This window comes from Calypte anna, chromosome 1 (genome assembly GCF_003957555.1).
Source record: "Calypte anna isolate BGI_N300 chromosome 1, bCalAnn1_v1.p, whole genome shotgun sequence".
NCBI lineage: Eukaryota > Metazoa > Chordata > Aves > Apodiformes > Trochilidae > Calypte > Calypte anna.
Window position 1 is genome coordinate 131,448,959 of NC_044244.1, and position 25,135 is coordinate 131,474,093.

A 25,135-nucleotide genomic window follows, 5' to 3' on the forward strand; every position below is an offset into this window, starting at 1 on the left:
ATTATTTGAATGATTTGAAACAAGCTCTTGAACAAACCTCTTTACCTAAACTTGTGTGTGCATACATGTGTATGCATGTACACATTCACATGAGTGCATGGAGCTTGCTGGGAGGGACAGGGGACTTGGATAGCACTGCAACTTGACATGCAATTTAACTGACTGTGAAAAATGCTATAGGAGCAACTCATCACATCCAACTCAGCAAGTCACCTTCACCTTCATTTAAAATCAATAGTCAGAAACAAGCACTTTGAAAGGATGAGTTTGTTCCAAACCAGAGGTCTAAAACAGACCGGATGAAGCAGACATCAGAAGAGCATTCACTGACACACAGTTTAAGATGATTAGTTCCAATGCATCTGCCTCCACTGGAAATGGGAAATACAGCCCCAGAAAATGCTGCACTACAGTTGCAGAGAACTACAGAAGAGGCTTACCATGTCCACTGGCCACGTCACCGTCAGGATCCAAGGATAGGCCACAAATTTCTTGTATTGCAACCCAGTTTCCTGTAATGGATGAAACAGAATGTTAAAAGCTTTTTGAGGAAATGGCACAGTTAATTCACGAAGACAAAAACATCACAAACCATGTGTCATATTTAAAAGGCTATTAAAACTTCAGACAATTAGTATTACACATGGCTCATGCAACCCAACGCATTAAACAAAATCTAATCTCTTCTCATGTCATTAATTTTATTTATAAGCACTTATAAAAGAAAAACACTTTTATTTTTAAAAAATCAGAGTTTTCTTGCTACAAGTAAGACAGAGCTTGGTCTTAAAATATATGTAAGGTATAACTCTTGTTATTAATTTTAAGATATGCCTCCCCAGCAAATTCAGGACTCCTTTCCAACATTTAGTAACTAGATACTGTAAAACATCTACACTCTTGAAAAATAATTCTGAGCTTTTCAAATCATAAAGAAATGCTTTCAAGTTAATGTGACTTGATTCAGAGGTATTTCCTCAATTCTGCTATTATTCCAGGTCAAAAGGTATGAACTCTACAATTCTGTGCTAGGCTCAGTGCAACACAACAGGTACATCTGGCCCTACAGTTAGTTATGCAATGAACTTAATTCTTCCAATGCTAAACACTTCAGCAACAAAACAGGAGAGGGAATGAAACCAACAAAGGAACAAAGAACTGCTGCAAGAAAAAAAATGCCACATACAAGAAGAAAAGCAGAAGAAAGGATAGTTTATGAAAACAAAATCCAGCTATCAGGCCCTGAAGGTCTTGTGAACCAAGGAGACAAGCCAAACAGGTTTCTTTGTACTCTCCCTATCAGCCTCAAGATTCCTGGGCACCAGACAAATTACTCCCCTCCCTTAACAGCTTTGAATTTCCCAGGCACCCAGACAATCACAGAATTACTTTGGTCGGAAAAGACCTTCAAAATCATTCCAATCGTTAACCTAACACTGACAAGTCCTTAACTAAACCATACCCCCAAGTACAATCTCCAGCTGGGTGGTGGTGATGACCCTGTCACAGAACAAGAAAGTGTAACAGCACACAGAGCACTGTTTAGAAAATCACTCACAAGGTCTAAGGGGGGAAGGAAACTTGGACCAGAGCTGTGGCTGACACTTAGATACAGGACCCAGAGATGATTCCATCACTAGGATCCCTCTGAGCCACCTTCTTTCCAGTCTGAACAGGCAAAGCTCTCTCAGCCTTTCACACGAAAGATCATTAATCATCCTCATGGCCCTTTGCTGGACTCACTCAGGTAAATCCACCTCTTTATTCTACTGGAAAGCCCAGAAATGGACTCAACACTCCAGATGTAATCTCATCAGTGTGAGTAAAGAGGAAGGATCACCACCCATGACCTGCTGGCAATGCTCTGCCAACTAAAGAAGTTGGGTTTCTTTGCTGTGAGGGCACATTGCTGGTGTATGTTCATCTTGTCATCCACAAGGACAGAGAGATCCTACTCTGCAGAGCTGCTTTCCACCCAGTCAGCCCATAGTGTGCAGAGGTGCATGAGGTTACTCCTCCACAGGTTCATGGGGTTTCCTGCTAGAGGTCTCCATAGGGTTCCCCTCTGCCAAACTCTACATCCTGCTGAGGTCCCTCTGAACATCAGAATAACCACCTAGTCCAGCAGCTTCTACCAGTTCTGTATCATCTGCAAACTTCCCAAGAGCAGACACTGGCCTTTTGTTGTTACTGAAGATGTTAAAACAACATTGGCATAAATATCAAACCCTGAGGTTTTTGTCTTTTGTCACCAGGGTCCCTGCCCCAGTTAGAAGCAGGCCCATGGTTTTTTTGTCTTCCTTTTGCTACTGATGCATTTGTAGAACCTTTTCTTGTTGGCCTTGTGTTTCTTGCCAGACTCAACTCCACTAGTTCCACTAGTGAGAATTCTGGGAAGATGTTTTGGTACATAGATGTAGTCTTGCAATGAATTAAGAAGTAAAGCAATGGTTAAATCACAAAAATGATCAAAAATGAAGAATTACAATCCAGCTTTCCAATACTATAAACAAAAAATATAAATCATAAGATACTCAAGCAGGTATCTGGTAATATTTTCCACGTTCATTACTATTTTATAGTATATATTACTAATATTATAATTTTTTTTCAAAAACATTTTTAACACAATAGTAGTCCTATAAAGCACTACTTCTCAACTAACCTAATCACTAAGTTACATTTCCATCTTATTTATGCAAAAAATGAGAGAGAACTACATGCAAAAAGAAACACAAGGAGGAAACAACTCACTTGAAAGTAGCAAACAATTTTCTTCTTGCTCTTATCATAGTTGTGGCTTTAAAAAAAATTGGTTTAATCCTCAAGCATTTTTCAATTATCTAATAACCACCGTTAACATAAAATTAGTTGTATTGGTCAATTTTTTTCCACATTAATAATGTCTTAATAACTAGTCATAACACACCAGGTGTAAATTAAGCAAGCTGACAGATTCTGTCTTTAAAAATACTGAATTCTGTAGGAATCATTTTAGGAGTTTTCTTAGAGTCAGTTTATCTGAAAATAGACAATTTCAAAACTCACTGGATATAGAATTGAAGGGGGGAGGAGGGGGGAAGAAACCACAATAACACAGAAGTCATCACTTCCTTCTGTCAGTAAAATGCTTCACTAGAATAGCATGGCAAAATACTTCCCCAAAACCAAAGTCACTTTGCTTTTCTAGCACGCAGAATACAGCTTCTAAGGCAACTTGTAGAACCCTTCTTTATACCTACCAGGATACGTGAAAAGGTTACAGAGCTGCAACACACCCAGGCTGATGATAAGAACAGCCACATTTTTGTACCTCACAGAGTGCCTACCCTCGTGCAAGTCATATCCAGGACTAATTTAGTTGGGAAAGAAGTGCCGGATTATTAATTTATGTGGCCAGACACATCTCAGATCATTTCTGTCAAAAATTAGCTGAAGTGCTACTACACTTCTAAAATGAAGACCGTGTTGGCAAATTCATCCTCTGTGGGAATTTCTGCAGCAGCTGGTCTTTGAGAGGTGCTCAGTTAAAGCAAGGCTGATGGCTACTGCTTGACAAATCAATTCAGAGGTGGCAAACAGAGGAAAAAGGCACGGAGGCAACTGTGAGAGCACTGCAGAAAATTTGTAATTAGCCAAGGAACAGTCAAACAGAGAAACAGTATTGTAAAGCTGTAACTTTTTCTTAACAGTCCTCAATAAATTAAGTAACAGCTGTTGCTTTGACAATGAAAAATCAGGAATTTCCTCTTCTTCTTCTATATGAAATAATATAGTTACAAAAAGTCATGGGCAGTATAACAGAGGACAAAATCCAACTAAAAATATGAGCTAAAAATATCTTTGAATTAGTTCATCAGTAACCCACAACAGCATTGTTCAAAGGATCTATCAACAGAGCACCGAAGAAATGTTTTTATCTGCTGCAATGCCAGGTTATTTTTACCTCTTATAACTCTGCAATCAAAAAAACTCCTAAGAGTACCACAGCTCCTGATAAGCATCAGGAACTCTATCCAGCTTGGCTAATATAGTAGTGCCTACTGTTTATACAAAAAAAGGCATGCAAAGTCAAAGCTGTGCCTACCTCATCAAAGCTCTCAGTCATTTTTTGCATGATATCCTTCTTGCGCAAACTTTGAAACATCTCTGCTGTTACCATGCCTAGAAAAGTAGCATTTAAAAAAGCATTACTGACAAGAATATTACACTAATCAAGTCCAAAATCACAGTAAGGACTTAATTTTAAATTCAGAAAGAAAAGGAGACACTAGCCGTTTTATCTCTGTTTACACTGGTATGGGCAATAAATATATATATATATATATATATACACATACACAGAGAGAGAGAGATACACGGAGATAAATTAATTTATACTGATAAACCAAAACTGAAATATACATGAGAGAAATCTACTACGTGATGCCTGGCGCAGCTATTTTCTCTGCCAATACATTTACTTCAAGGATTTACTAAAATTTTGTCCACTGCTAGTCAAAGGCCCCAAAACATTTTCCCTAAGAGAAGGCATACTAGCTAAAAACCTGACAAAAAATTTGAAATGTAGCTTCTTAAATGCACTCAGAAGTTTCAAACTAACAGAATAGTCTTAAAATTCTCACTTGCCAACCTGAAGCATTTAGCTAGCAAATTGCCCCAGAGAAGTCTCTATGTCTCAGTGTTTGTTATGAAACAGGCAGCTTCACAGCCCTCTAGTAAGAGTTACCTCAATGTGGCAAGAGATTGCTTTCCTAGCCACCAAAGCAGGAAGCTTAATTTGCTAGTTGCTTACTTTCAAACAAAGATCCTAGCAAATTACAAAACAGATGGCAACTGAAACACTGGATTCTAATGAGAATGGTCATCAAAACCACCTTCCCTGTGGGGTTGGGTTCTGCAAAGTGATGTGATGTGCCACTTCAGCAACGTGAGTTTGCAAACCATGTTCAAATACAGCTCTGAGAGCTGGTATGCTGTAAACACAGAGTCAAAGAATTTAAATGGCAACATTCTTTACTGCTAGTGCTGCCCATCTGGAGTTTGTCTTAATGAACAGTACAGATTATTATTACAGTGTCTTAACAAACAACACATGATCTATGGGAGAGAAAAATCCCAGTTTAGAAAGTGCACTTCAGAATACTCTCAGACACAGAAAACTGGAAGGGCTACTAAGAGTTGGTAAATTACCTTGACAGCCAGAGCACTGAATGAAGAAGTTGATCAGATCTAGAAGTGCCACATTCCTGTCCTGTTTATAAGCTTCAACCCAGTCATCTACTACAGACTAGAACAGATTAAAGAAACTCATTAGTCAAGAGCTGAACACAGAATACTACACACCACTGAGTACATCCACAATAAAGACAAACTAACATTGTTCCATCTCCATTCAATTACAAAAATGAGAATAAATTTCACACCATTTTTTTCTAATTCTAATAGCACATATAAAAGACTCCTTCTAGAGCAAAATTAAGTTCTGAACTGCTCATTTACAAGTTCTGCTGTTGGCAATGTTGGGATTCACAGATACTTTACTACCTGTTAACAGGGAAAATAAAATAATAATTTTAATACTCAAAAAATCCAAAATATCCTCCTCCTGATTTTTTGTCATCACTGAGGCAAGCGTTTCATTCTTGTGCCAGTTTTGGTTGGGACAGAGTTAATTTTCTCCAGCTTGTATGGGGCTATGTTTTAGATTTGTGACCAAAAGAGTGTTGGTAACACAAGGATGTTTTAGGTACTGCTGAGCAGTGCTGGCACAGAGTGAAAGCCTTTTTTTGATCCTCTGCCTACCCCAGCAGAGAGGATGCTGGAGGTACACAAGAAGTTTTGAGGGGACACAACTGGGACAGCTGACCCCAGCTGACCAGAGGAATAATCCACACCATTTGGCACTATGCTCAGTAATAACAGCTGGGGAAGAAGGAAAGGGGGGACATTGGGCATGATGAAGTAACCTTTAGGTGTAATGGAGCCTGGCTTACTGCTCAACATCTGCCTGTCCATGGGAAGCAGAGAATTAATTCCTTATTTTGTTTTGCTGCCATGCATGCCACTTGCTTTATCTATTAAACTGTCTTTATCTCAAATCATGGGTTTTTTCACTTTTACTCTTCTGATTCTTTTCTCCATCCCACCAGGGAAGAGAGAGCAAGCAGCTGGGGGGAGATTAGTGGGGTTTAACCACAACAGCTTTAAAAAAAAAAAAACAAAACCCTGCACCACCTAATAACTAATATTAGCAATGGTTGCTGGGAGTCCTTCTCTAGCACCTAGTTTGTACAGGAGACTAAAAAAAAACTCACATGCTACTTAATCTAAAAAGCAACTCCAAATTTCATTTCTACAGCAGTATAGATTACAGTGTACATAACACAAGCCTACTGGGACAAGCCACCCAGGTTTCAACCCACCTGTAGCACCACACAGGTTTAATGAATTCTAACAGCAGCAGCCTGGATTCAAGCTGCTGCCTTTCCAAGCCCTTCACATCATGCTTTGTACAGCAGAAGCTGAACTCTTTAGGGAGCTCTACTGAAGTTAAAACAGCTGTAGCTGGCAAAACTCCATCTACACAAACACCTTGGAAAAACTAAGGTCTTGCATCCAAAATACAAATGTACTCACCAGGTGAGCACACACAGACTTAGCTTACAGATAAGTACATTTTGGAGGCATCTGTATAACCCTGCATAAAAATATTTGTGGCTCCAGATTTTAATCCTTTCTACATATATGCAAACATAATATACACATATGCTCACAGAGTATGAGGAGGTGGGCTTTCTCACACTGAAGAAAACTGCTAACTATATAGATGCCCAGGAAACTCAAGTATTATGCAGACTGCTATCACACTGCATTGGAATGGGGGTAAAAAGAAAAAGAAAAATACCAAGACAAGCTCCCAGGAAAAAATGCCTAATTTTGAAAATCAGAATCCTGAAGAACTGAAGTTTTCTACTGATAAACATTTCCTGTATTTTAAGAAGTAATTCTTCTCATGTGCTCAGACATTGCTTTAGGAAGAGTGGTTTAGACACATATTTCCTTCCACTTGTCAAATGTGTGATACCTACTTCTTCACTAATTTATTGAAGATGCATTCTTTTCATGAGTCATGCTCATGCCAGTTTTCCAATCAAACATGTTTCCTACCCACCTATGCCAAAACAAAACAGAATTTCAATCCTCCAGAGCACAAGTAACTGAAATGACCACTGTTTATCCATCTTCCCTCCACCACCTCCTCTCAAAATCCAGAGCTAGAAATACCTGCATGGCCTGCTTCCCCATGCTAACCACTTCAAACAAGGTAACTGCCTCAACCACTCCTCCACTCTGCAGCTGGCTCACTCTTTTGCTGCTGGAAGGCTTTCTCCTTATGTTTTCACACTGTTCTCGGACCTTCCGTTTCTCTTTCTGAAATGAGTCAAGCAATGGAAAGTACATGAGAAAATGCAGCACATAACAGCCATCCACAGATACATGAATTAGGCCCCGGTAACAAGTTTACTTTACTCTCATTGTAATGATTTCCCCAAGGTGCTAACTTTTAAGCTTTAAGGACACTGGTAAAGTCTTACCCAGTGACTGGATTTTAGATACACTGGATTGTGACTGTTTTATGCAGTACTCAATTTTTGTAGCAATTGAACAAGACAGAAAACAAATTTCATAACTAAAAGCAAAAATAACAAGGAAAAATGAACTTACTGGTGTTTTCAGGTTGCCATTACTCACAGAGCTGCCATTCTGCACAGCAGACTCAGGCACAGTTTCATCATGGACAGCATTCCCTCTGAAGTGTAACAAACATTTAAGGGTCAGCAGTGAGGATAACATAACTCCACTTCAATACAAACACCAGAATAAAATAAACACATATGTATGTATTTCAATATTTTAAAGCAATCATTTAGAAGTTACATCACTTTGTTATTAAAAACCAAACCACTAGCTTCAAAAGCGCAATAGAAATTTGGGGCCTTTTCCAAACTATTTGCTTTCCTGTAAGATGCTCAGAAACTTAGAAAAACAGCAAACCTATCAAAGATATCAAGGAATTAGAAAGTAATTAAATAAAATAGAAAGCTGATGTAGACTTAAGGCAGCCTTTGTTGACTTAAGAGCTTTGCACCATGAATCAGTAACACAGGTATGCATTCACTTTGTGGGTGCTCTACACAAAACAAGGTAGTAACATTTGATGGGTCTAAAATTAAAAGTGAGAGGAAGAAACTGGTTTACTTTGTCTAGAAAACATGCTGAAAAACAAAAAAGACACATAAGAAATTTCATTTGCAGGTCATTACTACTATGATGGAAGAATAATTTTATAAATAAAGATGCACCTTCTGGGAAATCTGAAGCCATACATTTATCTGCAATGAAATGATGCCACTTCTCATCATTCCCAATGCTAACAATATACTTTGCCAAAGGTCATGTTTGAGCAGACGAGCTGGATCCCACTTGTGCAGCAGGTCCAGTGCTGGCAGCTGGCTGCTATGGCCTCCTTTTAAACTACGGTGGCCAGGACATGAAGCCAGTTGACTTGTACTATAAGAAGGCACAAAAAAGAAGTAAATATGAGAGTGTACATTTACTTTCATTTTCATGATACTATTGCAACAAGAGAGTGTTCTAACACAAGTGACCACTTTACAAAGAAAAGAAAAAACAGTGTATTACACTGTCAGATACAGTCAACTCTCCAATATCCAGTGCAGCCTGACCCAGATGGGGAATTAATTGTGCTATGTATGCAGAGATAGCTCCACTCCAGCTAGGTTTATCAATGCCAGAGATAAGGACCATTGTTGTTCTTCTTCCCAAAACTGTTTGGCTGAAACAGTCTGCAAATCAAATCCTACAGCTGAACAGACTCAACTGCAAGACCAAGGTTCTGATATTATTTCATTGAAGAGAGCAGGCAGGAATTTCTTTCAAACATATCTCTGTTTACTTTTTGGACCTACTGGGACACTTCCCCATAACTGATGTAGAATTAGGCTTCCCAAGGCTCCTATAAAAATAGAAAATTCTAAAAAAATGTAGCAAATTTCTAAATACAATTATTCAAATACTTAATTTCTCTACAGAGAAAACTCCCATGAAAGTTAAATTCAGTGGATGTCTTGCAATAGAAATGTTCAAAATGTGCCAGGAAATAAATAAAGATGAACCAATCCTTACATCAGTTGCCTGTGCTTTTGCAAGTTGTAGAAAAGAGAGGGATAAACTACAGTTCACTACTGAGTCGCACACTATAAGTAATAGTTTGCCAAAGTTTTCAAATGTTTTGTTTTGTTTTGTTTTTTACTTCTAATTGCTAGCCAAAGAGAGTGAGTATCACCACCAGTAACTTCCCAGTTGAAAAGAACAAGCAAGAAGAGACAGCAATACCTATTGCTTCTCTGGAGCCAGTTAGCTGTGCCCAGATTCTACTACAGAACACAAATAAACAAAAATAATTCAAACTTGTTTGTCAAGGAGCTGCTTCTCCTGTGTCATTAAACCCTTCCACTCCTGTTTCCAAAGCCAAATGCAAAACAGCAGGGCTGAACTAACACGTTCTTACTTGCACTGTTTCACTAAAACTACAACTCAGATGCCAGCCAATACTGTGGGAACACGTGTTACCTGATTCTGCATTACACCTCAACATAATGCTTAACACAGTCTCAAATAATTTTCCTGTATGGTTTGCATATACCATTTAGCAACTTAGCCCATTCCATAATGAAAATAAATGCACTGCATCCAAACACAACTAAAATTGAGTCCAAGTTGAATTAAAATATTTAAATTATGAAAAAATGAGAACTGCTGCAGGACAGTTCAGTCAAGTTCTTGTCTCATCACTTACTACTGTTAATACCTCTGTTTAGAACATACTTTGAAGATTTAACTAAAGCATTTCCTCCTCATCAGGAACATCCTGAAGGGTGGCACTACAGATGGTGCTTACTGGCCCTGTGCTACTGACTTTGTCACCTTATGTCAAGCAAAATGTTACCTGTAGCAAAAGGGGCTCAACAAAATAAGGGAATGCCTGGTATATAGCACAACATGCTTACCAAAGCTCAGAATGAAAAGATCACTGATGTACAGCTCCCTCGTGCTTGGCTAACAATGCCAAGTAACACATCATCTCTGTGATAAAATCACTTACAGAAACTGATTAATTGGGGGGTGGGGATGTTGAAAGTTGGACACAGTGATCTCAGAGGTCTTTTCCAACTGTGACAGTGCTGTGATTCTGTGAACCTTCATACATGAAATAAACATCTGAATTGTTTTGGTTATCAATGCACCACAGCAAACAGAAGTGCTAGAGGAACCACCATAATACAAGAGACAACCTAAACTTATGAATTTTTTTTAAATCCAGATGCTACCATGCCGTCAATACTCATGTTTCTCCTTTTTGTTTTTTTTTTTTAATTTTAATACTGATGTTTCCAGTAAGGTTATTTGTAAGACAGATATCTACAGTTTGGAACAACTAGACCAGAGCCTAGAAACTGAACCCCACAAAACTACTTAGAAATTAAATTAGATATTTCAGTGCAGTCTTTGCTTGCACAACTAAGTTTATGTTGAAAAAGCTGTTAAAAGAATTAAGACATTCTCTTATTTTCTTGAGCAAAATAGAAACCACTGAACCTAGTTAAGGATGACATGATCACTTCTGCAGTGATCCTTATATATAACTCCATTTAACATCTTTCAACTATAGAAGTGCAACACTGGGTTTGACAAATTTTGAACTAGTTTGTTTTTTTTTTACCTCCTCTCTGTTAATCTACACCATACTGAGAATTTTTGCATGACTAAATTCACTGCCTCCTGCACTGGTAAGAAACAGCTCTCAGACATGCCCATTGTTTCCATCAGCCATCAGTAAGAAAGCACAAACAGAATTCCATTACTATCTTTATACCCCCTTATATAAAGCTTGTAGACTCATTTTTATCTCACATTCCTTTCACTAGCACTTGAAGTATTACTCATGAGAGAAAACACTGGAAGTAAGAAGAAGGCAAAGTCCTTTGTCTAGTCCTCAGACACAATTATGGTTGTGACAATTTCTGAATTTAGTTTTCTGATCTTTATAAATATGTGGGCCAGATTTAGTGCTTCATGCTTAAAAAGAAAGCTACCTCTTTAGCAAAGAGATACCATATTCCTTTAGCTGTTTAAAAGAACCAGTTAATCTATGTTACTGGAAGAATTCCTACCTGTAGATTTTAAAAATTTTAAATCTCAGTACAATTGCTTCATCTTTTAGAAGCAATCTCAGAAGCTCAGCTAAACAACTGTGCAGTGCCTTCCTGACACTTCTGAAACTAAGATGCTGGTTTCAGATGAAACATATTGGAACAGCTCTGGAAAGCTCTATTTGTTGCTGTAATGAGCAGCAAGGAATACATCTCTCAGCTTTCACTAGGGCTTAACTAAGCAAAAGACATGGACATGACTTGTTCAGAAGGTGACAGGGTCAGCAAAGATTATGCTGCAATGAGTTAAAAACATGCAACATGGGACATCTGAGAGGACTGACTCCCAAACTAGACAACACATGCCCAAATATTTTACCTTTACTTTTTATGTGTTTATACTTGCTCTAATATTAGTCTTCTAAATACCTTTCTATAATTATATGAATACATCTGATTTATAGATCACCTCAGCTAATGACTGAAAAAAATACATTATGAAAAGGAGAAGACCTGATCTATTCCTGACAAAATATCTATGCCCCCATTCCCTCTTCATTGTCAACAGGGAGACTGCAGATCACTCAGTGCTCTTCCCCCACACCACCCCCAAATTCACCACTAAAGGGAATCAACACATGTTGATTACGGATCTGCCCATTGTGGTTTTTTTCAAAATAGGTTCATTTGCTCTCTTGTGAATAAGAAGGCACAGAAAAGCTCATAAGGCCAAGGCCTTTGTCAGTCGGCATAGAACACTACATTAAGAAGATGCTAAGCAATAAATAAATATATAAATAAATAGGAATACAATGTAGACATTAGTAGCAGGACAAAGAGCATAGCAAATCCCGTTTTCCTTCCCTCCCACCCAAAATGACACATTGTAGACTGCCCCATTATCCACCGGCTGCAAATTCAGCGCCCTAATTGACCAAGGAATCTGGAAGGCAACCTGCGCCGGGTCTTACTTTTGGCAGGGGAGGTTACTGGCTGTGTTGGGCTCAGCTATCATTTCCGCTACATTACTTCAGCAGCGCAGGCACCAAAACAACATCACCAGCACCGCTTTTGAGGAAACTTCATCAAGTCCGGTGGCGTTAAAACCTTAACGAAGCTCTGGCTCTGGCGGGTGAAAAGCAGGAGCCAAAAAGCTGTCAAGAAAAGAAAACAAAAAAAAGTTAATCCCAGGTAGCTCCCCCTAAAATTAAGTCAGAAGGTCCCGCGCAAACCCAAGGGGCAGGGAGGGGATGCACCTTCGAGAAACTGATTCCAAGAGGAGAAGTGGGGAGCGGGGATCGCTGCACCGACCGGCAGACCCGTCGAGGCAGCGCCTACCAAGCCGCCGGCTGTCAGGGAGCCTCCCGGGCCCCCCTCAGGCAGACCCGCGCACGTACGCCGGTGGCACCGCGACCCAATCTCCCCGCAGAGCCGGGCCGCCCCCGGGGGCTCCGCTGCCGCTGCCCTGAGGGGGATGTAACGGGGCCGCGAAGACAGCGGCGGGCCGGGCCGGGAGACCTTCGCCTACCCGTGCGCGCACACACACGCAGCCGCGCAGCGGGTGTGCCGGGGCCGGTAGAGGCCGGGAGGGAAGCGGCGGGACCGGGAAGGGAAGATGGGAGACCGTAGGCGCGCCCGCGCTCCCCGACACTCACCTGCAGCGGGGACGCGCCCGCCAGGCCCGAGAGCGCGCAGACACCGCCCCCCCCCGCCCCCTACACATACACACAGGGGCTCAGCCCCGCCACACCTTTTCCTTTTCCTTTCCTTTTCCTTCTCCTTTTCCTTTTCCTCCTCCTCCTTCTTTTTCTTTTCCTTTTCCTTCTTCTCCTTCTCCTCCTCGGGATTGCTGCGGCCCCCGCCTAGCGTCAATCACGGCGGTCGCTGGGCGCCATCCGGCCTATCAGAGGCGGGGATTGCTGTCACGCGTGAGGTGGGCGGGGCGGAGGGACACCGGGGCTTCCGTCGCGGCGGGGGTGGGGGCGGAAGGAGGCTCCCCGACGGCTCCGTCCCTGCCGTGCCCGCGGCGTGAGAGGGTGGTGGTGCCCGTGTCGCGCAATGTGGCTCGGCCGCCTCTCGCAATCGCTCCTCCTGCGCTGCCGGCGGGCGGTGGCTCTCCGCGCGTCCCGTGGGCCGTCGTCCACCCGCCCGCTCAGCGCCGCCGTTCGCCTGCGGGCGCCGCAGCGGCCGCCGGGTAGGGGCGAATCAGCGGGGGCGGGCGGCGGAGCGCGGTGGAAAGGAGTGGCAGGCGCCGGTGAGGGTGGAGAAGAAGAAGAAGAGGAGGAAGAGGAGGAAGAAGAGGACGATGAAGCGGAGCTGGAGGAGCTGCTGGGCCCCTCCCCGCTGGCGGTGGAGCCCGGTGCGCAGCGCGTAGCCGTGGTGCATCCGGCGGTCAAATGGGGCCCGAAGAAGTCGCCACTCACCACGGGTGGGTGTCCGGGGAAGGGGGAGGCTGGGGTCAGCCCACGCTGTCCCTCCATCCCGCCCCGCCACTTTCCGTCCTTCCTTGGCGCCTTCACTTCTGGGTCTCCCCCTGCTGTAGACCTGTACGGTCCGCAGGAACGCACCGGGGTGCGGTGAGTGCCGGTGGTAGGCACTGGTAGGGCTGGTAGTGAGGTGGTAAAACTGCGGACTGTAAACGCAGAGCAGATAAAAAGGTCTTGATCGGTGTTTTCTTCTTTGCTAACTTTACAACAGCGCGCTCTTGGTGAGTGGTGGCAGAGCGGGGCTTCGGGCACAGAGTGGCTGAGAGCAGCCAGGCATAAAAGGACCTGGGAGTCTGGAATAACAGGAAGCTGAACATGAGCCAGCAGTGTGCCCAGGTAGCCAAGAAGGCCAATGGCATCCTGGCCTGTATCCGGAACAGTGTGGCCAGCAGGTCCAGGGAAGGGATTCTGCCCCTGTACTCAGCCCTGGTGAGGCCACACCTCGAGTCCTGTGTCCAGTTCTGGGCCCCTCAGTTCAGGAAGGAGATTGAGGTGCTGGAGCAGGTCCAGAGAAGAGCAAGGAGGCTGTGAAGGGATCCAGCACAAGTCCTGTGAGGAAGGGCTGAGGGAGCTGGGGCTGTTCAGCCTGGAGAAGAGGAGGCTCAGAGGAGACCTCATCACTCTGTACAACTACCTGAGAGGAGGGTGTAGCCAGGTGAGGGTTGGTCTCTTTTCCCAGGCAACTCTCATCAAGACAAGAGGGCATGGACTTAAGCTCTGCCAGGGGAGATTTAGGTTGGATATTAGGAAGAAATTCTTTACAGAGAGGGTGATCAGACATTGGAATGGGCTGCCCAGGGAAGTAGTGGATTCTCTGTCCCTGGAGGTTTTTAAGAAGAGACTGATGTGGCACTCAGTGCCATGGTCTGGTAACCACAGTGGTAGTGGGTTAAGGGTTGGACTTGGTGAGGTAGAGGTCCTTTCCAGCCCAGCTGATTCTGTGACTACTGTGTCACACTGGCTGCGGGCCTTAGGCAGCAAAACAACTCAGAGCATCAAGTGTTTGGCTGGCTTAAGGAAGCAGCTGGGTTTCCCCCTTCTTAGCCAAATATTAATATTCTCCAGTTCTCAGCCTACCTGGCCATGTAGGCAGGGGTCTTGCAGCCTTCAGTTTACTCAGAAGTTGGATGAGAAATCATAGAATCACAGAATCATTTGGGCTGGAAGGACCCTAAAGATCATCTAGTTCCAACCCTCCTGTCATGGGCAGGGACACCTCCCACCAGACCAGATTGCTCCAAGCCCCATCCAACCTGGCCTTGAACACTTCCAGCGAGGGGGCAGCCACAACTTCTCTCGGCAACCTGTGCCGTGTCTCACCACCTTCACAGGAGTTTTTTCCTAATGTCTAATCTAAATCTGCCCTCTTGCACCTTAACACTGTTACCCTTTGTCCTGCCACTGCATGCCCTTGTGAAAAGTCCCTCCCCAGCTTTCCAGTAGGCCCCTTCAGGTACTGGAAGGCTGCTGTAAGATCTCCCTGGAACCTTCTCCAGGCTGCACAATCCCAATCCACCCTGTCTTCAGAGAAGTGCTCCAACCTGCTGATCATTTCAGAGCCCAAATGCTCTCCTGTCAATAGAAGAGTGTTAGTGAAGATGACATCTTGTGTAAGTCAGTCCTTCCATGGACTTAAAGGAGTGCCTTTGTGCAGCTACCTAGGGATGCTCTCACCAATAATTCCTTTCTAAGGACCTTAACAGTCATTGCTATTTTTAAATTTCCCTCAGAAATTCCTGTAGCTTCCTAATGTATATACATTAACTATGCATACTCAATATGGATGATGAACTTAGGTTGAGCTTCTTTCTTTAGACACTTCTCTAATTACACAGTTGTAATAGGAAAGATTAAGCATTTTTAAAATTAATTGTATACATAAAAGTATAACAGTTTTGTATATAATGGGGTAATGGTTTTAAGCTGAAAGAGGATAGATTTATATTAGAAAAAAATATTTATTATGAGGATGGCAAGGCACTGTTAACAGGTTGCCCAGGGAAGCTGTGGCTGCCCCCTCCCTGGAAGTGTTCAAGGCCAGGTTGGATGGGGCTTTGAGTAACCTAATCTAGTGGGAGCTGTCCCTGCCCATGGCAGAGGGGTTGAAACTAGATGATTTTAAAGGTCCCTTCCAACCTAACCCAATCTGTGACTCTCTACATGTCAATTATACATAAATATAATTTCTTGTATTCAAGTTTATTGTGCAGTGTACCTAAATATTTAGTTTTATTAGTGCTGCTGATTATAACAAATTGTCACTTTGCAGAATAAAGTTTGTAACTTTTTCAGAGTTCACATAAGCATTCTTCTTGTATGCCTTAAAAATGAATAACCCAAGGCACCTTTCTGTCCAGAGATACAGAAGAATAGCAGTGATGCCTTTCCCTTTATTTAGGCCCTCCAGATGAAGAGTCTGCAGTCTGAACAAATGTTATGGAATGATTTTTGAAACACCACAGGTACAGCAAGATATCTGTGCATTTTGCAAGGAATGCTAACAGTAGAAGGAGAAAAAGGATCCTGCTTATCTTTAAAATTATAGTACCTTTTGGACCAAGGTAACCTATTTAATATATCAATTACATTTTGGTACCTGGAGAAGCAAATCTTTTATGAAAAGAATATCTTATCTCTGTTTGGCAAATCAGAACTGGATTTACTGATCTCATATGCCCATGTAGTATTTGTGATTCACCAAGTCCTCAAAAATCAGTGCTTTGCCCACGTGGGTGTTTAAAAAAAAATCATAAATGATTGTAGGTCCTCTGTGAATAAGAACCAGTGAAGCTAGCAGCAGGATATGCTGTATTAGTAATGCTTTAAATACTGCCACAAACAGCAAGGAATTAATTGTGTTCTGTACTCATCTAAAATAATATATTTTCCAACTATAATAATAATTGGTGCTGGCAGAAAGATGCTTTGTGTGGTAAAATTGCATCAAACTAGAAGTTTAATTATTCTGATTAGATATACCAAAGTTTGCTCCTTGCGCTACTGGTTAAAATAAATACCTTAGTAGAATTTCAGCATACCTTAGAATTCCCTCTTCGTGCATGTGCTGTAGTAGTTTGAAATCTGAGCAAAGATTCATTGCTATATTGTGATCTTTTTTGTTTGTTTGTGTTTGTGTGTTCCTAAAGCTGAACTGCAGGTTGCTGAAGCTGTTGCTCTTGTAAATACCCTTCAGAACTGGACGGTTTTAGATAAAATAATTATTCCTACAAAAAATCCTGACAAGAAGTTTATTTTTGGCAAAGGCAACTTCCAGGTTTTGACAGGTAAGAACTGAGATTTTTCATCACTGCATCATTCTAAATGGAAAATATCTGCAGCTTAACTGGTTAAGATAGGAAAGTTGAAGCGAGAGAAATTTATTTATCCTCCATGCAGGTTTGCAAACAAACTTCAAAGAATTTAAGATTACAAAAGCAACACAGAATATAAATGACCCATGCAAAGTGAAAATGTGTGTGGCAACTTCATCACTACATTTATGTATTTGACATAAGTCTAGGTGGTAGCTGTTCTACATAGTACTGAATTAGTGCAAAACAACTGTTCTGTGAACAAAGAATATGCCATTTGCTATTTTACGAGCATTCTGCTCAGTATAAAAAGGTTTTATATTCTGTGTGTTTTAAAAAGAGAACAGACATGTAATACTATTTTGTAATGGTTATCCATCTTTTAGAAAAGCTTAAAAAATTGCCCCATATGACAGCAGTCTTCTTGAATATGGAAAGAATATCTTCACTAACAAAGGTAATTAAATATCAAATTATACTCTTTACAACAGTGTTGTTCAGAAGCAATTGCTATGAGAAGGAGAGTCTGAATTTGCAAATGGTAATATAGTAAGTTACCTGGACTGAGTTTTGTTGAAAGGAATCTATTGTATTTATCTAGTTGACACAATGTTTCCAGCTCTCATACATGAAATTTTCTAAAAATACAGAAAATTTTTCAGAAAATTGAAGTGATAATGCAGTTGTTATGAAGGATGGCAACATTTCAGATTAGCTATATGCACAAGTTTCTATACCTATGTGGATATCATACTTATTTTCCTATAGTTCTATGGATGCTGTATTGTATTTTGAGTATGAGGTGCTAATTCAGAGCAGACTTGTATCTGAACATTTCATATAGCTAAACTTTCATTCCTAGCCCTGAACTTCCATTCCTAACCCTTAAAAGGGATGTATATGTTGATGGGAGGAGCATGCTTCACTTTTTTTTTTAATATTGGCAGTAAAACAACTGGGCCATAGTTAGCTTGGGTACTTCAATTTATTGATGAAGCAGAAGCTGAAAATGTTTCCTGTCAGATTCTTAGCTTTTATTCCCTAATTTACAATAGTACTAAATTTGCTTAAAAAAAAAAAAAAATACCCACTCCGTTTTGCAAATTTAGATCTTAAGGGCAATTTGACAATATGTTTAAGAACAGGTACAAAACACAAGCATTCTGGATTTTGGATATGGCAGAGAGAGCTGCTGCATACTTTTGCTCAGCTAGAGCAGGGGTGGGGGTTTTGTTGAATTTTTCCTTGGTCAGTCAGGGGGGTTTAGGTATTTTGTGAAAAGCTGGTTATGAAATAATTTTCCTGCCTTCCTCTCTATTTGTTTTTTCTTTTCAGTTTCAGTAATCTTTTTGTTTTTCATATGTTATCACTATACTTCCCCATACCAGCATTTCACAATTATTTTTTGAAAGGGCTTAACCACTGAGCTCCTTGATTCTGGCATATGCTGTAAGTGCTGTTGTCAGAATCCATTAAAGCTAATGGTAGCATTTCAACTGAATTTGATGACACTCTCCACGTAAAGTTATACCTTATAAACTCTCCTTTTCACCTTTCTTTGTCATCAACCAAATTTTACCTTTGCATGCTTGTGTTACCCAACCACTCAAATGGAGTCCTGAGATCCTGAGTTTAGTGTCCATCAGTTAACTGTAACCACAGTGCTGTGTAGGAATTGATCTACTGATACTGTGGGGACCAAAAAAAAAAAAAAATCTGTTATTTTGTCTTATGTGCTAAAGAAAGAACTAGAAGATGCCTGGGGTGTGAAAGTCTTTGACAGATACACAGTTGTACTTCACATTTTTCGGAGTAATGCCCGGACAAAAGAAGCAAAACTTCAGATAGCACTGGCTGAAATTCCACTTCTCAGGTACCTTGAGCTGTGCAAATCAGACCATTACATAAGTATTTTAGTGAATTTAGAATAACAAAAATTTTAATATTGTAATGTAAAGAAAGGTGACACCGTTTCAGTGCTGGCATGGTATGTTCAATGATTGCTTAGAATCTATAAATATTTGCTTTAATGTCGTTGCTTTTAGCTTGTGCAGTGCTGACAGGCAAAACCAGAAAGTGTTCAGTGGGACATCTTACAAATATTATTTCTCTTGAAAAGGCCCCGATTCTTTCTAATGCAGTATATGGATTGTAAGAATGTGTAGGAGTTGGATATGCATATCCCATATATCATATGGATGGGATTAATGAGGGAAGCTATAAACAAGGAAGATTAAATGCATTCATTTGCATCCGAGTTTTCCACATTTTTACATTCCATGGCATAGAAATATTTGTGCATGGAAGGTGGTATGAGTTGCACGGATGTCTCAGAGGCAGCTTTGGCTCTCTGAAATTTCAGAATAGCCATTATAATTTGCTAAAAAAGTTGAATTATTTTTCAAATCACGGTCAAGAAGCCAGGAACATCTGGATTTTTTTTTTTTTTTTTTTTTTTGCTAGGCTTCTCGCCATGAGCAAATTTAATTTAGAGCTCTGTCATTTAGTGGTTTCATTTGTACTATTAGAATACTGCTGCTGCTTCACATTTATTAGGTATTTTGAGATACCTTGATTAAAGAAAATTGTTTCTAATTAACTGTTACTCCACTGCTAGGTCAAATGTGAAAAATGAGGCGTCTCAGCTAGATCAGCAGAGAGGTGGATCAAGATACATCATGGGTTCAGGTAAAGTTCAAATATTCACATGAATTAGATGATTTTTTTTTTCTGCATAACTGTTAAATAAATTTTATTGCGTCCTGTTTTATACAGAGAAAGCCAGAAGGAAGAGCTGTTTTTGTTCACCATCTGATTAAGTGAATGTACAAAACTTTATTGGGAAGTAATTAAATAATAAAGTTTTTGGTTTGTACTGGCTCTGTAAGTGGCGATGAGCAGAGTATTTGCTGCCACAGTGATTTATCATAAGAGTAAGTAGTTATTCTAGTTATTCTAGATTGCTTAGCATATGTTTTAATATTTATCATGACTCTTATCAAGCAGAAGGATAGTTTAAGTATTAGCCTTAGTGCTAACTCACTTGATTTCCAAATACACAACATTACTTGGTTTATTGTTTCTATTGTAGACTATTCTGCAATATTCTGCAATTCTACAAACTTTTCATTGTTATTTCCCAGGTGAAACATTCTTGGAGTTACAATATCGTCTCTTGAAAGAAAGAGAACTTAAAATTAGGAATGCTCTGGAGAAACTAAGAAGAAAAAGGTCTTTACTTAGAACTCGGCGCAAAAAACGCGAGTTCCCAGTTGTCTCAGTAATGGGCTATACTAATTGTGGTAAGCAAAAACTCATGAAATTGTAGCATGGAAGAGCTTACATTGTCTAATTTTTAATTAGAAACTCTGGCCAGAATCTCATTTCAGTGTGAATAGGCTTCACGTTGTAATTAGTTTTTTAATTGTGTAATGAATATATGTCAATTAGAATGCAGTTAGGAAAGCAAATGGTGCTTGTTGTAGTTAGAGTTTAATTATTTTTTTTTTCACAGTCTTGAAGACATGTTTTGGAGAAATGCCTAGCAATTATTGTGCCAGTAAGATTTTATATGTGGTGCTAAGACTGTACTGCTAGTGTCCTTTTGTGTGAATATTTCTTACTTGATCAGAATGGGTAAAGAAAAGTGGAAAACCTTGAAGCATAGGAGGAGAATTCAGGGGAGTAGGCAGTGGAACTTAAAAATGTGCTTTAAAAAGCACTGTAGCTTTTCATCGATTGATGTACAGTGTACCAAGATGTGTTCATAAAATAATCTAAATAAAGCTAGTTGGGTTTTTTTAATGTTGCTTACACAAGTGAATTCATATGCAAGGCATAAATAGACTTTGGACTAGACACTTTTTTCAGCTTGTTATCTTAAGACCATTTCATTCTCTTATTTAAAACCTTTATAAAAACAAACATAAATTTCACTAATTTATTGCTCTAATGTTATCAGTTATATACTCAAGGATTTGGATTACACAATATATTTTTCTTAAATGTCGTTCTTCCATACTTTTAAAACCAAAGGTTTAACAAAGTATTTTGCTTATTTTTTTAATTGTTTTGCTTGACAACAGAAGCATTAAGAGATGCATAGGCATATGCTTCCTAATGCTGTCATGCAGTGCTCTTCAGAGAGTCGTAGAGGTGAGAGATGTAGGTTGCTCTGCAGATCAGTTCAGTCTTTGGTCATCTTGTGATTTCAGAACATAGCTTCCAGACCTGGCTTTAAATCCAATTCTATGTTACAGAGGTTAAAACTGTCTTTGGATTTCCTAACATCATATAGGTAACTAATCATAGGCTAGATTTAAATGAATGAAATAGATACAAAAAGATGTGTTACATGATACAATTCACCTGAAGGCTGCAAATTGAATATTTACTTGAAAAAAAGCCGTAAAAAATCTTGTTTGTTTGTTTGTGATGTTTTTAATTAGGAAAAACTACCTTGATCAAAGCCTTGACTGGGGAAGCAGGACTTCAACCCCGAGATCAGCTGTTTGCCACTCTTGATATCACAGCCCATGCTGGCTACCTGCCCTCACATATGGTAGTCATTTATGTTGACACTATTGGATTTCTGACTGATCTTCCACATAATCTGATTGAGTCCTTTTCAGCTACATTAGAAGAAGTGGCTTACTCAGTAAGTAGTTAGCACAAAAATGGAGAACTCAAATTAATTTCCTCTTAGATAAACCTCACCTGTTCAAAAAAGGGGAAGTTAATTGGCTTGCTGTTCTCTGTGAAGTATGTGGCTGACCATAGTAGTCTCCTAAGGTGATGAAATAGGTATCTTGCCATAAGCAAATTTTCTGAAACTTGAAATTATGCAGAACATGCAGATATGAAGAGATTTCAGAAAGGGCTTACTTGGAGTTTATGTGTCATTCTCCGTGATGTGTGAACCAGATGAATAGAAGTGGGTGATTGTGCTTTGACACAGGCAGCATATAGTAAATGTAAATGTAATTTTCCAATAATTTTCTCATTAATTTCTTGTGTTATAGCAAAGTATAAAGCTCTATACACACAGACATTTAAACAAAAATCCTGAATCATCAAAGGTTGTGAAATTGAGTGGTAGCTGGATGCTTCTGAGGATTAGACTCCACCATAGGACTTTCAAAAGCAGGCTGCAACTATACCATGTTTCTTTTATTCTGAAGTATTAAATGAAAGACAAGATATTTGCTTGCTTCTCACTGATTTAAAGAAGTTTGAATAAGTGTCTTGAGCAAAGATGACAAAATGTTTTGATTGCAAATACTGGAATTTGCTTGGGTTTTCTCATGGCAAACATGACTGTATGTGTACTTGAAAGTGATAGCTTTTGTAAAAAGCTTTCTAAGTGAAGGTCCAGTAATAGTAACTGGGGATACTAAGGATAATCTGCATTTTGAATGTAAAAATATAATTTCAAGTTACATGGGGTTTTTTCTCCCATTTTTAAGCAAGTTTTTCAGCCATTACTCTTCTGAAACCTTTTTAGAGTCCACTCTTTCTTCTCCCATATTTTTCAAGCCCTACTGTTCCACAGCCTTGGCTTTGAAAAATTGAATCACTTATTATTTGAAACCTGAATTGTCTAACTAGCTTGGTTGACAGAGTTTGTTTCAGGGTTGTTAGAGGCAATTGGTACTCACTGTGAAGTGAAACACTAAGCTGCCACAGATTTTCTTTCATCATGGTACAAAAAAACCCGTACTATTAGCTTAGTAGTTTAGAAAGCAACTTTTATGAATTAGGAATGAAAAAAGAGTGTAAAATCTTTAAGTAACTCTCTTGTAAATTGATGCTTGTTAGGATCTGATAGTTCATGTGAGGGATATCACTCATCCAGAAACCGTCCTCCAGAAAGCAACTGTTCTGTCAGTTCTGAAGAATCTTAATCTCCCCAGTCATTTATTGGACTCAATGGTAGAAGTTCATAACAAAGTGGATTTGATAGAAAGGTAAGCAGGTGGTGCTAAGTGTACTTAAACATTTCTGGAAGCTTTTTACTTCTTAGTTTTAAAAAAGAGCTCCCATATTTGTAAATACATTTAACAGTGTTTTATCAGTCTTTTACAAATGTAACTATGGTCTTAAAAAAGATTAATTGTCTTTTAACTACAGGGAATCACTTGAGTCATACAAGAAGTGGCCTCTGTAAAAAGGTGCCCATATGAAGTCATGCAGTTAAATTGTCTATGCTTAGAATATTTTAACAACCTAACCTTCAGGAACAAATATGTTAGCAGTTGCTACCTTTCAGGTATAAACCCACTGAAGAAAATGCTTTAGCCATTTCTGCTCTACATGGACATGGTTTAGAAGAGCTGAGAGAAGAAATAGAGAAAAAAATTTTGGTAGCAACAGGAAAGAAGATTCTGACAGTTAACATCAACTTAGAGGGACCTCAGCTAAGGTAAATAATTTTGAATTATAAGGACTCGGAGAAATATGAAACTCTTAGCCATGCATGTCCTAATTTTTCAAAATCATATCATACTGATGTTAATCTGTGGTAAGAATTACAGGGATAATTATCAAATTTTTCTGACCTATTGAGAAAAAATATCCTTATTAGATACCCTGGAGTCTGCTTCTGAATGTGTCTTTCTGTTAGTACACAGAATTCTTTTTTAGAACAATAAAACATACTTCTTGAAAGACCATGCCACTGGTCCTGGAGCTAGATTTCTGATAAAAACACACCTCTGAAATATTTATGAAAGCACTAAACCTTGTTTCCAAACAGCAAGTAGCAAATGAAAAGTTAAGTGAAGCACTTCATATTTTAAAGTATTAAATTACATAAATTGGAACATGTTGACCTAAAACAAAGATCACATTTTATGCAGTGTGTCATACCTTTAGGATGCTAATATGCTTTTATTTTTACAGTTGGCTCTATAAAGAAGCAACCGTTCAGAATATAGAAGTCATGGCTGAAGATGGCACAGCCAGGGTGAAAGTGATAATCAGCAATTCTGCTTTTGGCAAATACAGAACCCTCTTTCCTAACAGTAAGATTTTGACACCATGAAACTGCATCCTTTTCTAGGAAAAGAAACTGATCATCAAGAGGATGAGAAGAGAAGTTAATGACCTGTTAGCCCAGGTATGAAGAGTGTATTTCTTCTCTAGCTCATGTTTTAGATGCATTTTAGAAATGGGCACTGTTTCAGAAAACTTCTGTTTGGAAACAGTAAGAGCTTCATTCCAAGCTTTAAGCTTCATTCCATCAGCAAGTGCAAGGGCAGCATTGAGTTTCTCAGTGTTAAAAAGTTGTTGGCTGTTAAGCTGTGGACCTCAAACATGTGGAAATCACTGGATGGCTGAATTAATTTTCAAAAAACTATCAAGTTTCTTATTCAGTATAAATAAAGTTTTTTACTCCGTTTTTCAGAATAAAATATTTTTATAGGTAAGGTGTCCTTGGAAAATGAAAGTTGATGAAAAAAATATTATTAGATGTATATAAATAACACAGATAAATACGTATTAAAGCAGAATGCATGAACCTAAGTAAGATTACTGCCATGTCTCATTGCAGTGGAGCAAAAATCCAAATTTGTTTATTTAAGCAATAGGTCAACATCCTCTACCCATACAATTTTCTTGCCTACAATAATTTATCCACAATACCTATTGTTGTGTCAGTTCTTAAAGAAAACATTTAAGGTTTTCGCGGGGGCCTAAAAGAAAGCTGGCTTAGGGCTTTTTGCACATGAGTAGTGAGAGGATAAGGGAAAATGGTTTCAAACTTAAGAGGGGAGATTTAGGTCAGATATTAGGAAGAGGTTCTTCAACTTGAGGTTGGTGAGACACTGGCACAGGCTGCCCAGGGAAGTTGTGGCTGCTGCCTTCCCTGGAAGTGTTCAAGGCCAGGTTGGATGGGGCTTGGAGCAACCTGGTCTGGTGGGAGGTGTCCCTGCCCATGCAGGGGTGTTGGAACTGGATGATCTTTAAAGTTTCTTCCAATCCAAACCATTCTATGATTCTGTGATTAAGGTGCAGCAAACCATGGATTTTGTGTGAAATTATTGCACAAAGGAAAAAACCAAAACTGATCTGTCACTTGAGTTATGAATTACTACTGGGA

General features: G+C 39.8%; 2 protein-coding genes across 2 annotated transcripts in view; one reads left to right on the forward strand and one right to left on the reverse strand.

The window, feature by feature from the left end:
- The window catches only part of LOC103532390 (cohesin subunit SA-2), a 59,547-nt gene extending 46,572 nt beyond the window's left edge, over positions 1–12,975 (reverse strand). The window contains exons 1-7 of the mRNA XM_030469048.1: positions 12,893–12,975; positions 12,209–12,391; positions 7,729–7,813; positions 7,288–7,434; positions 5,194–5,290; positions 4,088–4,164; positions 441–512 (exon numbers count right to left, since the gene is read on the reverse strand). Coding sequence (XP_030324908.1) covers positions 441–512; positions 4,088–4,164; positions 5,194–5,290; positions 7,288–7,434; positions 7,729–7,813; positions 12,209–12,252 — 522 coding nt within the window. The 5' untranslated portion in view covers positions 12,253–12,391; positions 12,893–12,975. The remainder of the gene's footprint in view (positions 1–440; positions 513–4,087; positions 4,165–5,193; positions 5,291–7,287; positions 7,435–7,728; positions 7,814–12,208; positions 12,392–12,892) is intronic.
- A 274-nt stretch (positions 12,976–13,249) lies between these two features.
- On the forward strand, positions 13,250–24,433 carry GTPBP6 (GTP binding protein 6 (putative)). Its single transcript, XM_030469313.1, has 10 exons — positions 13,250–13,665; positions 16,870–17,007; positions 17,421–17,491; positions 18,777–18,907; positions 19,652–19,722; positions 20,178–20,336; positions 21,483–21,691; positions 22,852–23,000; positions 23,303–23,455; positions 23,935–24,433. Exons 1-10 carry the CDS (start codon positions 13,296–13,298, stop codon positions 24,074–24,076), a joined length of 1,593 nt encoding a protein of 530 aa, XP_030325173.1. The 5' UTR covers positions 13,250–13,295; the 3' UTR covers positions 24,077–24,433.
- The last annotated feature ends 702 nt before the right edge of the window (positions 24,434–25,135 follow it).

Coding starts and splice junctions, on each gene's coding strand:
- GTPBP6 (XM_030469313.1), top strand. CDS start 13,296: ATGTGGCTCGGCCGCCTCTCGCAATCGCTCCTCCTGCGCTGCCGGCGG. Junction 17,008..17,420: donor CAACTTCCAGGTTTTGACAG/GTAAGAACTGAG, acceptor TCCATCTTTTAG/AAAAGCTTAAAAAATTGCCC. Junction 20,337..21,482: donor AATGGGCTATACTAATTGTG/GTAAGCAAAAAC, acceptor GTTTTTAATTAG/GAAAAACTACCTTGATCAAA.